At 39.8% G+C, this 12,881-nt stretch overlaps 1 protein-coding gene across 1 annotated transcript in view; it reads right to left on the reverse strand.

Annotated features, from left to right (window-relative positions):
* Positions 1 to 5,995: 5,995 nt before the first annotated feature.
* The window catches only part of msl-3 (male-specific lethal 3), a 222,170-nt gene continuing 215,284 nt past the window's right edge, over positions 5,996 to 12,881 (reverse strand). The window contains exon 12 of the mRNA XM_067143009.2: positions 5,996 to 10,308. Within this exon, the coding sequence (XP_066999110.2) occupies positions 10,242 to 10,308 (67 nt within the window). The 3' untranslated portion in view covers positions 5,996 to 10,241. The remainder of the gene's footprint in view (positions 10,309 to 12,881) is intronic.

Raw genomic sequence — 12,881 nt, forward strand, 5'->3', positions numbered from 1 at the left:
CTCTCCCACAGCCTGAACGGAAGTGTTGTAGTGTGTATGTGATGATACTGTGGTTCACTCTCTGCAATTGTGGCTCATGAATCTTCAAGATTTCAGTGTGAATTGCATTTTTCTGTTCAACTATGGTTCGGGGTTAGTTCTACTGTGTATACTATCTTTCAAAGTATCCCATAAATAGAAGTCGCAAAGTGTTAAATCAGGAGAGCGAGGTGGCCATAATTTTGCATTAATTATTCTGTCTCCGAAAACATCACATCACACACTACATTAATTGAATTATGAGCAGTATGTGCTGTAGCTCCATCTTGCTGACAATATCTGAGTGACCTTTCCCGTCCACTCAGTTGAGGGAAAAACTTGACTATCAATCAATTCTATGTATCAATCAGAATTAATGGCGCTGTTGAAAAAAATTGGCCCTACAATTCCTTTAGCACCAACAGAACACAACTCCTATTTAAAGATCATGAAGTACAGTTTCATGAATTATTCTTGGATTCTCACGTTGACAACACTGGTTATTTTGTGGAGTTAAATGTCACTGCAAATAAAACCACGACTCATCAGAAAACAGCACTAATTCAGAATTTAATTCACTACTGTTGACAGACTGAAGAAATCAATCACAGTAATGTTTCCTTGTGAGTGGATCTCTTGGGCTTAACTTTTTTGCCAGCTGTGCAGAAAAATATGAAATTTCACTTTGGTGAGTCAGTTGCCTGAAAGACTTTTGGGGGAATCACTCAAGTCTTTCAGAAATATCCTAAATGTTTTTGTCTGTTAAGAGAGTCAATTGTTTCATTAATTTTTTTGTTTAGCACTGAGCTCACAGCTTTAAATTTATTCACATCTTATTAATTCTGTAATGCACTGACACTCATGCTTCAAGAAACTGTTCACAGAATTCTCTTCTCACTTGTCCAGTACGTTTGTGTTTGAAAAATCTACAGCATACAAAAATAAACTGTTCCAACATTTAATTCAGAAGCCACGAAATTCACTAAACCAATCAATTACTGTTGTATAAAGCTGCCCCTGTGGATCAGTGGTAGAGTGTCGGCCTCCGGATCCAAGATAGCGGGTTCAAACCCGGCAGAGGTAGTCTGATTTTTGAAGAGCGGAAAAAAGTCCATTTGACACTCCATGTCGCACGATGTCGGCTTGTAAAAGATCTCTGATGACACATTTGGTGTTTACCCGACAAAATTAATTAAATCTCAGCCATAGACGCCCAAGAGAGTTTCGGTTTACTCAGTCTGCCATCTAGTAGACCTAGAGTAAAACGGAACGTCGAAACTGACGAGCAGACAGCCAGAGGGCGTCAAAATGAAATGTCTGCACACAGTAGCTGAGGCCATACGATTATTATTATTATTATTATTATTATTATTATTATTGTTGTTGTTGTATACAAAGCATTCACACTGTATGTTGTAGGGAATCTTATTGCAGACTAGCTGAGACCATCACATCACTGGGTGAGCTATATGGGTCAGACAGCTATTGTATCATCCATGTGTCCACATACGGCACAGAGAATAACCAGTAACTTCACTGAGGCTTGCTCTGTACTTGTTAGATGATGACTACAAACAAGAATTAACATACTGAAATTCAATGTGAACTACATATTCTGCTAGCTAGAGCCTCCGTGGCTCAGGCGGCAGCACGCCAGCCTCTCACCACTGGGTTCCGTGGTTCAAATCCTGGTCACTCCATGTGAGATTTGTGCTGAACAAAGTGGAGGCGGGACAGATTTTTCTACGGGTACTCAGTTTTCCCCGTTATATTTCATTCCAGCAACACTCACCAATATAATTTCATTTTATCTTTCATTCATTAATCATTGCCCCAGAGGAGTGCGACAGGCTTCGGCAGCTGGCACGATTCCTATCCTTGCCACTTGCTGTGGATTTTTATTCTGCTAGCTATAATGAGCAGCACACATTATAAATACTGTATGTATTTGAATATAGCCAGCCCCGTGGTGTAGGGGTAGCGTGCCTGCCTCTTACCCGGAGGCCCCGGGTTCGATTCCTGGCCAGGTCAGGGATTTTTACCTGGACCTGAGGGCTGGTTCGAGGTCCACTCAGCCTACGTGATTAGAATTGAAGAGCTATCTGACGGTGAGGTAGCGGCCCCGGTCTAGAAAGCCAAGAATAACGGCCGAGAGGATTCGTCGTGCTGACCACACGACACCTCGTAATCTGCAGGCCTTCGGGCTGAGCAGCGGTCGCTTGGTAGGCCAAGGCCCTTCAAGGGCTGTAGTGCCATGGGGTTTGGTTTGGTTTGGTATTTGAATATAATATGCATAATAGTTTTAAAATCCTAAAATCCAGAAAAATGTACTGGCAAATACAATATGCACCTGTTCTAAAAATACACTGTGTTTTTAAGCCAGAAGTATCATTTTGCATTAGAAAGAGCCATTATAGGATTTTCTATGCTCCTTCATACCCATTTTGTCATGAACAAACAGGAACAAACACAAAAAGAGCGAACTCAGAACATTTTATTGACAGTTATCGACAATGACTTATCGACTGTTGGAAAGCTCGTGTGGTTTATATGGAAATGTTGTGATTAATACCTTATATACGCCAACAGAAAAACCAAGAATAAAAGACAAATAGCAATAACTGATTCATACGTTAAGCCATTCATTAAAAATAACATTCACATGTTCCAAAAATGGAAGTGTGTAAATGAGAGAAAACAAACTCACAACTGCCAATTCCATCAGCAGCTTGCTGTCATATTTTATAGCATATATAGCGCAAAGTTTTAATTTGTTCCAGTTCACACCTGAATATACGGTAATATGCCCGCAGTTTTCAAGACATTTCCTCAAAACCTGTAAATATACTCATCACAAAAGATTTTGCATGTCACTTGTTTGCCATGATGCTGAGCTTATGTGGGATTGAAGGCTAGGTTATTATTACAAAAGAGACTGCATTCTGACAAATATCCTGCAGACTTTATTCACGTGTGAAAGGAAAATTACAAACAACGTACAGAAATACATTTGGCCTGTTAAAAAGGTACTGATATGTTTTTTAATCTTGCCATCCTGTGACGTTTGAATAAGGAACATGGCCGTGGATGTCCAGCAGGATTCTTACTCGCTGTGACATACCACAGATCAAGTTGTCCAGGTCCTCGAGGCAGGCGATCCCACTCTTCGATGGCGGCCTCCATGATTTCTTGGCAGGTTATGGGAGGGCGTGGTCGTTGAGCAATAGTACGCTTCAGCATATCCTAGGCATGATCCATACAGTTCATGTCTGGCGACATCGCAGGCCATTCCATTCGCGCAAAGGCATACTCCTGGAGGAAGTTTTGTACCACCTCCGTTCAATGTGGTCTTGCACTGTTGTCCACAAGAATGAATCCATCACCAATTTCTTCACAGAATACACACACAATTTGTCACAGCACCTCACAAATTTAACGCTCTCCAGTCATTGTACCGTCAATAGGCACGAGCGGCATCCACCATCCCAGCATGATACTGGCCGAAAACCTGACTGATCTACCGCAGAATGCATACACTTCTTGGACATCCTGAAGCTTGCACGAGATCCCTGACGCCTCCACATCCTTGCGTGATGACAGTCAGGGTGCAAAGTGATCCTGGTTTCGTCTGTGGACAGCACAAAACACCACTATGCACGTCCCCATTCACGGTGTGCTTGGGCCCACCTCTGACAAGCAGTTCTGTGGCGTCAAGGAGGGGGACATGATGGAAGGGTCTCCTTGCGTGTAGGCCTCTCACATACAAACAATTCCTGATAGTCTGGGTGAAAACCTGTACCCTTGAAGCCCGTCAAAAGCAGAACGGAGCTCTGTGGCGTTAGCCATCGGTCGACTTGTGGCACGTATCACAAGAAAATGGTTTTGAGCTGCTATTGTGGAGGGAGATGACCTGCTCTCAGACGATCAGATGCAGAATGTATCTGCTGATACTTCCTCTATACTCGCGACACGTCACTTTGGTTCACTCCAAGACTGTTTGCAACAGCTGTCTGAGTTAGGCCTTGTTGGATCAGTGCGATGATGTGTGCCCAGTTAAACAGATTGATGGAACGTCTAGGCACGTCGATATGACTAAGAACATGCACTGAATGCGTCCACGCTGTGGCATGAGCTGTCTAGTGACATGAGCTGGTAGACTGTAGAAAGTGGGAGAAATGATTGGTCTCGAAACAATGGACGATCACGTGGATGTTTCAAAACGATACACTTTACAAGATCATGGATGGCATTGTAGAAGCCAACACACAAGGCTAAATGTTTATTTTCCATACTATTCCGTATTATGCAAAACTTCTTTTTGTGTGTATAAGAGACATTCCTCCACCTAGGATGCACAAAAAATGTATTATTGAGAGCATCCCAAATAAACTGGTCACCTCTAGCAGAATTGGCTTCATAATGAGCAACACTGCTTCAGGCCGGAACAATTGCACAATTCTTGTGTAGAGAAGGAATTAAACTTCAATTTGCACCGACACATCTAAAGAAGGTTACCAAGTCCATGAATGTCCGTTCATGTTTTTCACCTACTATTCCAAATACTCCACACATTTTCTACTGGACTCAAATCTGGGGAATTAGCTAGCCAGTCGACATACGACTGTCTTTTTAATTTTTTAAAAAATAACTTATTTTGTAAGTATGTGTGGCAAAATATTTGTCAATAGAACCCAGTACAGCCACGCAGTCCAGTGGTCCAAATAAATAAAATAGGAATAAAATAGAGATTAATCAGATTATGTTACATGTTTAATAAAGTTTTGGGCAGCCAAGCCCACCTCAAACATTGTTGCTTTTTGAAACTCCAAGAGTAGGGTCCTCTTCTATAGTATTCTACTCTATTTCTCAATGTCCTTATGAAAATTAGTTCAGATAGACCTTAAACTAATTATTTGGAGTAATTCCTGCAGCATTTGAAACCCATGTGCCACTACAAAGTTTTCAACACAGTGGAAGTACTGTAAGCAAGAATCCTTTCTCAGTTGCTTATACAAAACTGATTTGATGTTGGCAACATGCCACCACTCTGGACAGTCCAATTTGATTAGATGTGCTTGACTCTGCCTGCATGTTAGTTCTTTGTTTCTTATATTTGGGTTGACCATCATCGGACGCACTGTACACGGTACTGCTTCATCAATAATACGACTCACTTCATGTTCACTCAATACACCATCTCCCACACGGACCGTACCATTTTCACTTAGTTTTGTACACACTACTTCAGCACCAATCCAAAATTGATTGATCTGTTTATATCTCCACACGACTCACCATCATCGCTATCCCCGTTACTGTGGAAAGCATTTTCAGGTAGTTCAATGTACACTAGAATGTCTTCTGATTCCTCCAAGATGCTAACGATCTGCTTGACAGTCCATTAGAGAAGAATAAATGAAAACTCTATATCAGTACCGAGACAATCCCATTTGCGTCCACTGTCGACATATGTCGATGTGGAACTTTTGTGCTCTGCTAGACAAAAACAACCATAAATATATCATAAATTAATTTTAAATCTGTTAAATGCACATTTTGTTATTATGTTTAACACAATAGTCCGATTTTACTTTTAAGGAATCAGCAAGTGAGCGTACTTCCTATACTAAACCATACTAACGTTGACACACATTTCTCAAAAACGAATTATAGTTTAAATTGAACCAAACTTAACACATGCATAAGTTGTGATGTTTTATTTAAAACCTGTTACTTTTATGACAATAGCGTTAATTACAGTAGAAATTCATAGAATAATATGCGACCTAAAATAACGCCTTACGCCTTAAAAAAAAAAAGAAAAAGCTAAATATTTTTCACATTTTTTGTTTGATTAACATAATTCTAGTATACTTTAATGAAAATGACATAATTAATCCCTGTACCAAGTTTTATTGCCATGGGTGTACTAGTTCCAGAGAAACTTGCATCTAAAGCTGAAAATTTCATATAGTTCCAGAGAAACTTGCATCTAAAGCTGAAAATTTCATACTTTCGGAAAAATGCATTTAAAGTTTGTAATATGATCTGTTCAACTTACATTAATAGTTAAAAAACGCAAGTTCCATAGCTGTCACAATTGCAGATTTCTGTATCCTCCAGCTTACGTTTGGAGGCCCTCTTTTGAATTCTAGCCTCTTTCTGTGATTTGTAAAGCACTTTTCTCAGCCTTCCGCACCCTCTACTGGTCAATTGACAGAAGTACATTCTTCAAGTTCACCAAAGGTTTAATGCTCATTTCACTGAAAACTTTCAACCTACTGACTGACCCATCGTTGAAACACAACACTGCATCCTGACATCAATTTTTAGGGTACTGAGGCCCACAAATACTGTTTTAGGCAAGTGTTCCCACACACAGTCATTGAAGCTTTTGATGGGATTTTCACTTCTCCCATGGATGCATTTAGCAAGGAAGCTTTTGCTAGCAAAGTCCCCATAGATAGGTTTTAAAACGTCTCCTACTGACCTTGGCAGGCGATGATCATGTCTATATTCACCATGACTAAGGACCCTTTGGACAGAGACGACAAGGGTCCTCGCCTGTAGAGTTCCTGTGAAAGAAGGTGGCATGCACAACTTTTCTCATTTCCTGGTAACTCTATTACTTATAAAATTATTCCGACTATTAAAATTCCTTATTATGCTCATATTCAGGGTCCTTTTCTAAAAAAAATGCTATTTGTTTGGGGCGTCGACCTATAGAGATCTTTTGCCCCTACTTGCACCATGCGATATGAACCTGCGTGTAATTAGAATTGCGGAAGTGTAGTGTGTTGAATGTGAGGAAAGGAACATTAAGGACGACACAAACAGTCCCCAGGCCAGGGATATTAATCATTTACAATTAAAAACCCCTGACCCGGCCGGGAATCGAACCCGGGACCATCAGGTGACAGGTGGACGCGTTGCCCCCTACGCAGCGGGGCTGGACATATTCAGGGTCTATATGGACACAAATAAAACTTTAAACACAATAAAATTGCTTCCTCAATTCAAGCTTCTCCTTCAAATAACTACGAGTAAAATGTAAACAGAACGCTGAAATGATCTTCAACTGTTACTCACACACGTATAGCACCAGGGTAACCAACATGAAAAGCAGAGGTCAAAGAATAAAAGAGAGTAAAGCCAAAGAAAGTCTTCTGCAGCCACGATAAACACACCTGAATGAACAACAGATAGAAAGGGAGCGTGGCATAAATGTAATTGTTTATAAAATGCTCCCTCTTTCCTATCAGTGTGCAGCATACAGAAACCATGAATATTCGTATTCAGGGAGGACTGGTGTATAACTTAATACATTTTTTTTTTAACATTTCAACAGATTTTCAATTTCTGATTTCCTTATATTATTCACTGCGACAAAAGCGCTATCCTCTTGACTGTATACAGCTACTCGATACGGTACAAAACCGAGTTTTTCTTGTACCTTAATGAAGGCCATGGCCGCTTCCTTCCCATTCCTAGCTCTTTCCTGTCCCATCGTCGCCATAAGACCTATCTGCGTCGGTGCGACGTAAAGCAAATAGCCAAAAAACATATTTTCATTCTTTTCAGAACTCATGTTCATGGCCGATAGAATTATAACATTCACAGTATTGGGAACTCAATGTGTTCATTTATTTTTATTCAAAGATTGATAGTGGTAATTTTTTTGAAACTAGTACACTTCTTGTGTTCTATTTCTCTATCAAATGCCTTTGCAGAAAGAACTATTGACCAGGGGAAATGTCATGGTCAGACCTTAGGAACAGACTTCTTATGAATAATCAAATCAGAACTACAAATCAAAATACATTTTGGAATGAGTACCTGCAGTACTGAATGGCAAAGGAATTTTGGCTTGTGCAAGAAGTGTCGATAAGTACAGTTTCAAGTAAGATAAATGATGTAATAGACTTATTTATGTTGAGCTTTTAAGTATTTCTATACTTAATAGTTATAACTGGAGGTTGATATTTAAAACAAGTGTTGTTAGAAAGTATTTCATGTAACTAATAAAACTAAGTGCAACAAATATGCATATTTTCTTCCATTTCCAATTTAAAAATAAACTTATGAAAACATTAGGTTATAATATGTTCAATATTTATTTCATTTCAGAATTTGTTGACTTGTATGTTTTCATTTATATGAAGGGTCTTCAACCAACAGACGGGAAAAGAAATATATTTTTCTACAGCATGTTATTACTTCAGTAAGAGTACTCTTGGACAAAAACAGAGGGAAACTGGCAACACAATGCTTTTGAAAACGTTTAATTTTCGTCATTATAAAATTACAGCAAAAAATATAGCTGTCCTCCAAAATAGTGGAATGTTGTTTAATGTCTTGTCCCTCATTCCTTCCTTCAACAGAGGGTCACCGTACTACCTGGCGAGCTTATGGAGAACTTGGAATACCTCGCTGCACAGTGCAGAGAACATCAAACGGTGATCTTAAACTGTTTCCATATGAAATTACCGTGTTACACAAGCTCACATAACGTGACAGAGAAAGTTACAGTATGCTTTATGGCTGGAGGGTATGGACAAAGTACTTTTAAACACCTGGTTCTCTAATGAAGAAAATTTTTACCTCAATGGTGCTGTAAATAAGCAAAATGTATGCTTTTAGGTGAATGAAAAGACACAACTTATCTATAAAAAGTAGTCATGGTGAAAAAGTTACCATCTGGGTTGCTTTAGAACAGCCATGGATTTATCGACCCCGTTCTCTTTGGTCAGATAATTAACTTGCAGTGTTACTTGAATATATAGCAGAATGAATTTGTGCTACAACCTCTCGCTACCGAGCTGCCAATCCAAATGCAGCTGTTTATGCAAGAGTGGTGCGACGCCTCATAATGCTCAAAATGCAATGGTTTATGCAAAATGGTGTGGTACCTTGCACTGCCCATACTGTGTTGGACTTCCTGAGGACAAAATTTGGCAATTAAGTCATGTAACATCGCTATCTGGAGCAACAGAATGATGGATATTTTTGGTCCAGCTGAGTACTGATTTAAACTTTTGTGACCTTTTTGTGGGGTTTCTTAAAAAAGGTCTTCGCAGTAAGACCGAATAATGCAATTGAAATGTGCATGCAAACTGAGTTGTGCCCTGGAGCCACTGACAACTTGTGCTGCAAAGTCATCACAAACATGCGCACTCACCTAGAAGAAATTATCTGTCGTTAATAGAAGTCACACTGAGCTTGTGTTAAAGTAAAATATATTTCCAAAGAGTAAGATATCTGTATGTAAAATTTCAGGAATATTAATTAGCGCTGTAATTCAAAATTTAAAAGTGTTAGCTAATCGTACACCACCCTGTAGCTACAGGATGTTCAGTTTCATATGAAAAATGAATTACAGGGAAATGACTTCCCAATTTTTTAAAATCCCACACATGATGAAGCCAACCTTGGCAAGAAGCCGGTGATGTCACTTAGCTATCATGCTTCCACTGCTAATATTCAGGCAGTTAGTTTCTATGACAACCCAGTACAGTGATGAATACTGCCTTTGTACATTCACCTTTTCCTTGCCATATCCCATTCACTTTTGGACAGGCACGATGTATGGATTTAACTGAATGACTTTTCTGATGCCAACCCCATAAGAAAGGATGTATTCACTATTACGTCTTTCTGCGATGGTTTACAGCTAACATTGCCCAACTCATCTCTATATTGTTACCTTTGATATCATTTCTAAGATTTACAAACTATTCTATTAATATCATTATAATGCATAATCGTAACCTAATGCTGCCATTTTTTTTTTAAAAGAATCAATCAGGTAAACAGAACAAGAAAAGATTTATCTTTCTGTATACATGTTGGTAGATCACAATGACACTAGAAAGTTTCAATCTTCAAACTGATAAGTTTCAATACTGCACATTTAACACCAGAGATGCACTTCTTTGTGCTATGATGGAACACGATGCTGCAGTGCATCCACAATAAGAACCACTTGATACATAATCCATTCCTAAATCAAGATTACTGGCTGAACAATACTGATAAATCCAAACTAGGAACTATTCATCAATTCATTTCTCATTGTGGTTCTTATCTACGAAGATCACCTCTTGTTCTTGAAGTTCCCTTAATTTCTTTTTATCACAGACAAGCTTCATAAACTGGGCGCAAAACTGCTCAACAAGAGCTCACTTATGCAGGTTAACTACCAACAAATCAACAAGGATTTGTTTTCAAGTGGCTGGTCCGCTATCCACGTAGAAGTGTTCTCCAAACCACTCACCATGCTCTTCAAGGTAACTGTAAATACAGAACAGTAAATTAGCATACAAATAGAGTGAGGAAAAATTCAAACAAAAAAGGTCAATCCCAGTTCTACAGTTCCTGTTATCAACATTCAGGAGAAGTACTGAGGTACCGAATATAAAATCGGAGGGTACAGCATCACAAAATATCTGCCGTAGGACCCCACAACATGCCACAGAATTTTTTTCTTCAGTTTTGATGCAAGGTTTTCTAGATGCCATCTGTATGGAAGTGTTTAGTACAGGCAAGAATTGTGACAGAATAGGGATGCTATTGAAATCCTCTCTTAATATGAGAGAGAGAGAGAGAGAAAAAAAAAAATCACAATGTCAACAAAGCACTTATTTATATTTATTTATTTATTTGTCTTCAATAGTGGCGAAGTCAGGACTCATGACCCTCTCTTACACTTAACCACATCGTTGTACAGAGGAACTGTGGGGAATATTAAATATTTTAAAAGAAACTAATTTGTATCATAAATTGAAAATAAATGCAACATCATAATTATACCAATATGTGCATATCATTTGTCAAACTATTAAATGAAATTTAATGAAGTTTAAGTTTAAATGAATTTAAAAAAATGAACTAAATTATACACACATCCACACACCATCATTCACTCATCAAGAGTCACACCGTGGACTTATGGATCTAAGAGATACCTTCTGTAGGATGACTTGAAAGACCACTGAGTTACTACTTTGGATGTTATTTGGAACAGAGTTCCATAATCTACTTCCCATTGCAATAAATGATACAGCATCACAATAGTAGAATAAAGGGAGATCTAATGTTTTTATAAGCCTGACTTTCATATTTAACGGTAAAATGTTATGGTGGTTGTGAAGTGTATTTACTTCTTCCCCTGATTATCTCCCGCCTCTCGTAGCGGTCTGCTGATATACATATTCTGTGTTTATTAATACCGTATATTGCTTTTGAATTATGCGCAGAATAATCTCATACCTAATTTCACTAGTCAGTCTGCCCCCCTTAACTCGCTTCGTCGTAAGGGAATTAAGTTTGAATGGGGTTCTTCCCAGCAGGCAGCCTTTGAGGATTTGAAGATCGCTATTTCCAATGCTCCGGTGTTGGCTATGCCAGATTTTAGTAAGCCCTTTGTGGTTCAGACCGACGCCTCCTCGTCCGCTGTTGCGGCGGTTTTGTTGCAGGACTCAGAGTTGGGTAGGTGCCCCATCGCCTATGCCTCTAGGACATTGTCCCTGCTCGAGTCGAAGTATTCGGTCTATGAGCTTGAGGGTTTAGTGGTTTTATTCGCCCTAAAGAAGTTCAGGATGTATTTGGAACATGTTAAGTCCCAGCTTGAAACTGATAATCAGGAGCTTAGTTGGGTCCTTGGTAAGCCTAGAAGGATGGGTCGCTTAGCCAGGTGAGCTATTTGCATCTCCGCCTCCCAATTCGACATCTGCTATTTTTTTTTTTTTTTGCTAGGGGCTTTACGTCGCACCGACACAGATAGGTCTTATGGCGACGATGGGATAGGAAAGACCTAGGAGTTGGAAGGAAGCGGCCGTGGCCTTAATTAAGGTACAGCCCCAGCATTTGCCTGGTGTGAAAATGGGAAACCACGGAAAACTATCTTCAGGGCTGCCGATAGTGGGATTCCAACCTACTATCTCCCGGATGCAAGCTTACAGCCGCGCGCCTCTACGGCCAACTCGCCCGGTGTCTGCTATATTCCAGGGATGGAAAACGTTATTGCTGATTCCTTAAGTCGAATGTTTTCTGGCCGCGATGAGAGTTGCTCCGATTCCGCTGATCCTAAACCTGTTCTTTCGTTACCTCTTTCCGGTGGTATCCTATCGGACACACCTTTGTTATTTCAACAGATTGCTAAGGTTCAGAGTGAGGATCCGGTGTTGGGCCCTATTATTCGCGATCTTAAAAATGGGCAGAATAATTTATGTCCTGTGAAAACATGTTCTGTGTTGCCCATCCCGATTCGATAAGAAGATGAAAGTGGTTATCCCCACAGTCTTGGTTCCAGTGATTTTTAAATATTATCACCAAACTCCTGTAGCTGGTCATCTAGGAGTGTTCAAGACCAGGGAGAAGATTCGGGAGAACTTTATCTGGAAAGGCTTGGATAGGGAAGTTAGGGAAATGGTTAAGGCCTGTAAGGTCTGTGCTCTTAGCAAGCCTGTTGTGAATTCCACAGTGGGTCTTTTGTCGTCCCACCAAGCTATGCGACCTATGGAGCAGATGTACATTGATTGCACGGGCCCCCTACCCCACTCAAAGGGTGATGGGAACAGATTAATTCTGGTGTGTGTGGACGGGTTTACCAGTTTTTCTTGGTTTTTTCCCACCAAACTTGCTACCGCCGAGACTAATATTAGGTGTCTCAAGTCCATTTTTTCATCCTTTGGGCCGTGTCAATTTTTGGTATCCGACAATGCTAAGGCATTTACCTCGAATTTGTTTCAAAGGTTTTGTTTCAATCTTTCTATTTCCTATGTGACCACTTCCCTATATTACCCCCAGCCCTTGTAAGCTGCAAGTGTCAATCGCAACCTTCGTTCGGCCCTTATTGCCTTTCA

This window comes from Anabrus simplex, chromosome 3, assembly GCF_040414725.1.
Source record: "Anabrus simplex isolate iqAnaSimp1 chromosome 3, ASM4041472v1, whole genome shotgun sequence".
NCBI lineage: Eukaryota > Metazoa > Arthropoda > Insecta > Orthoptera > Tettigoniidae > Anabrus > Anabrus simplex.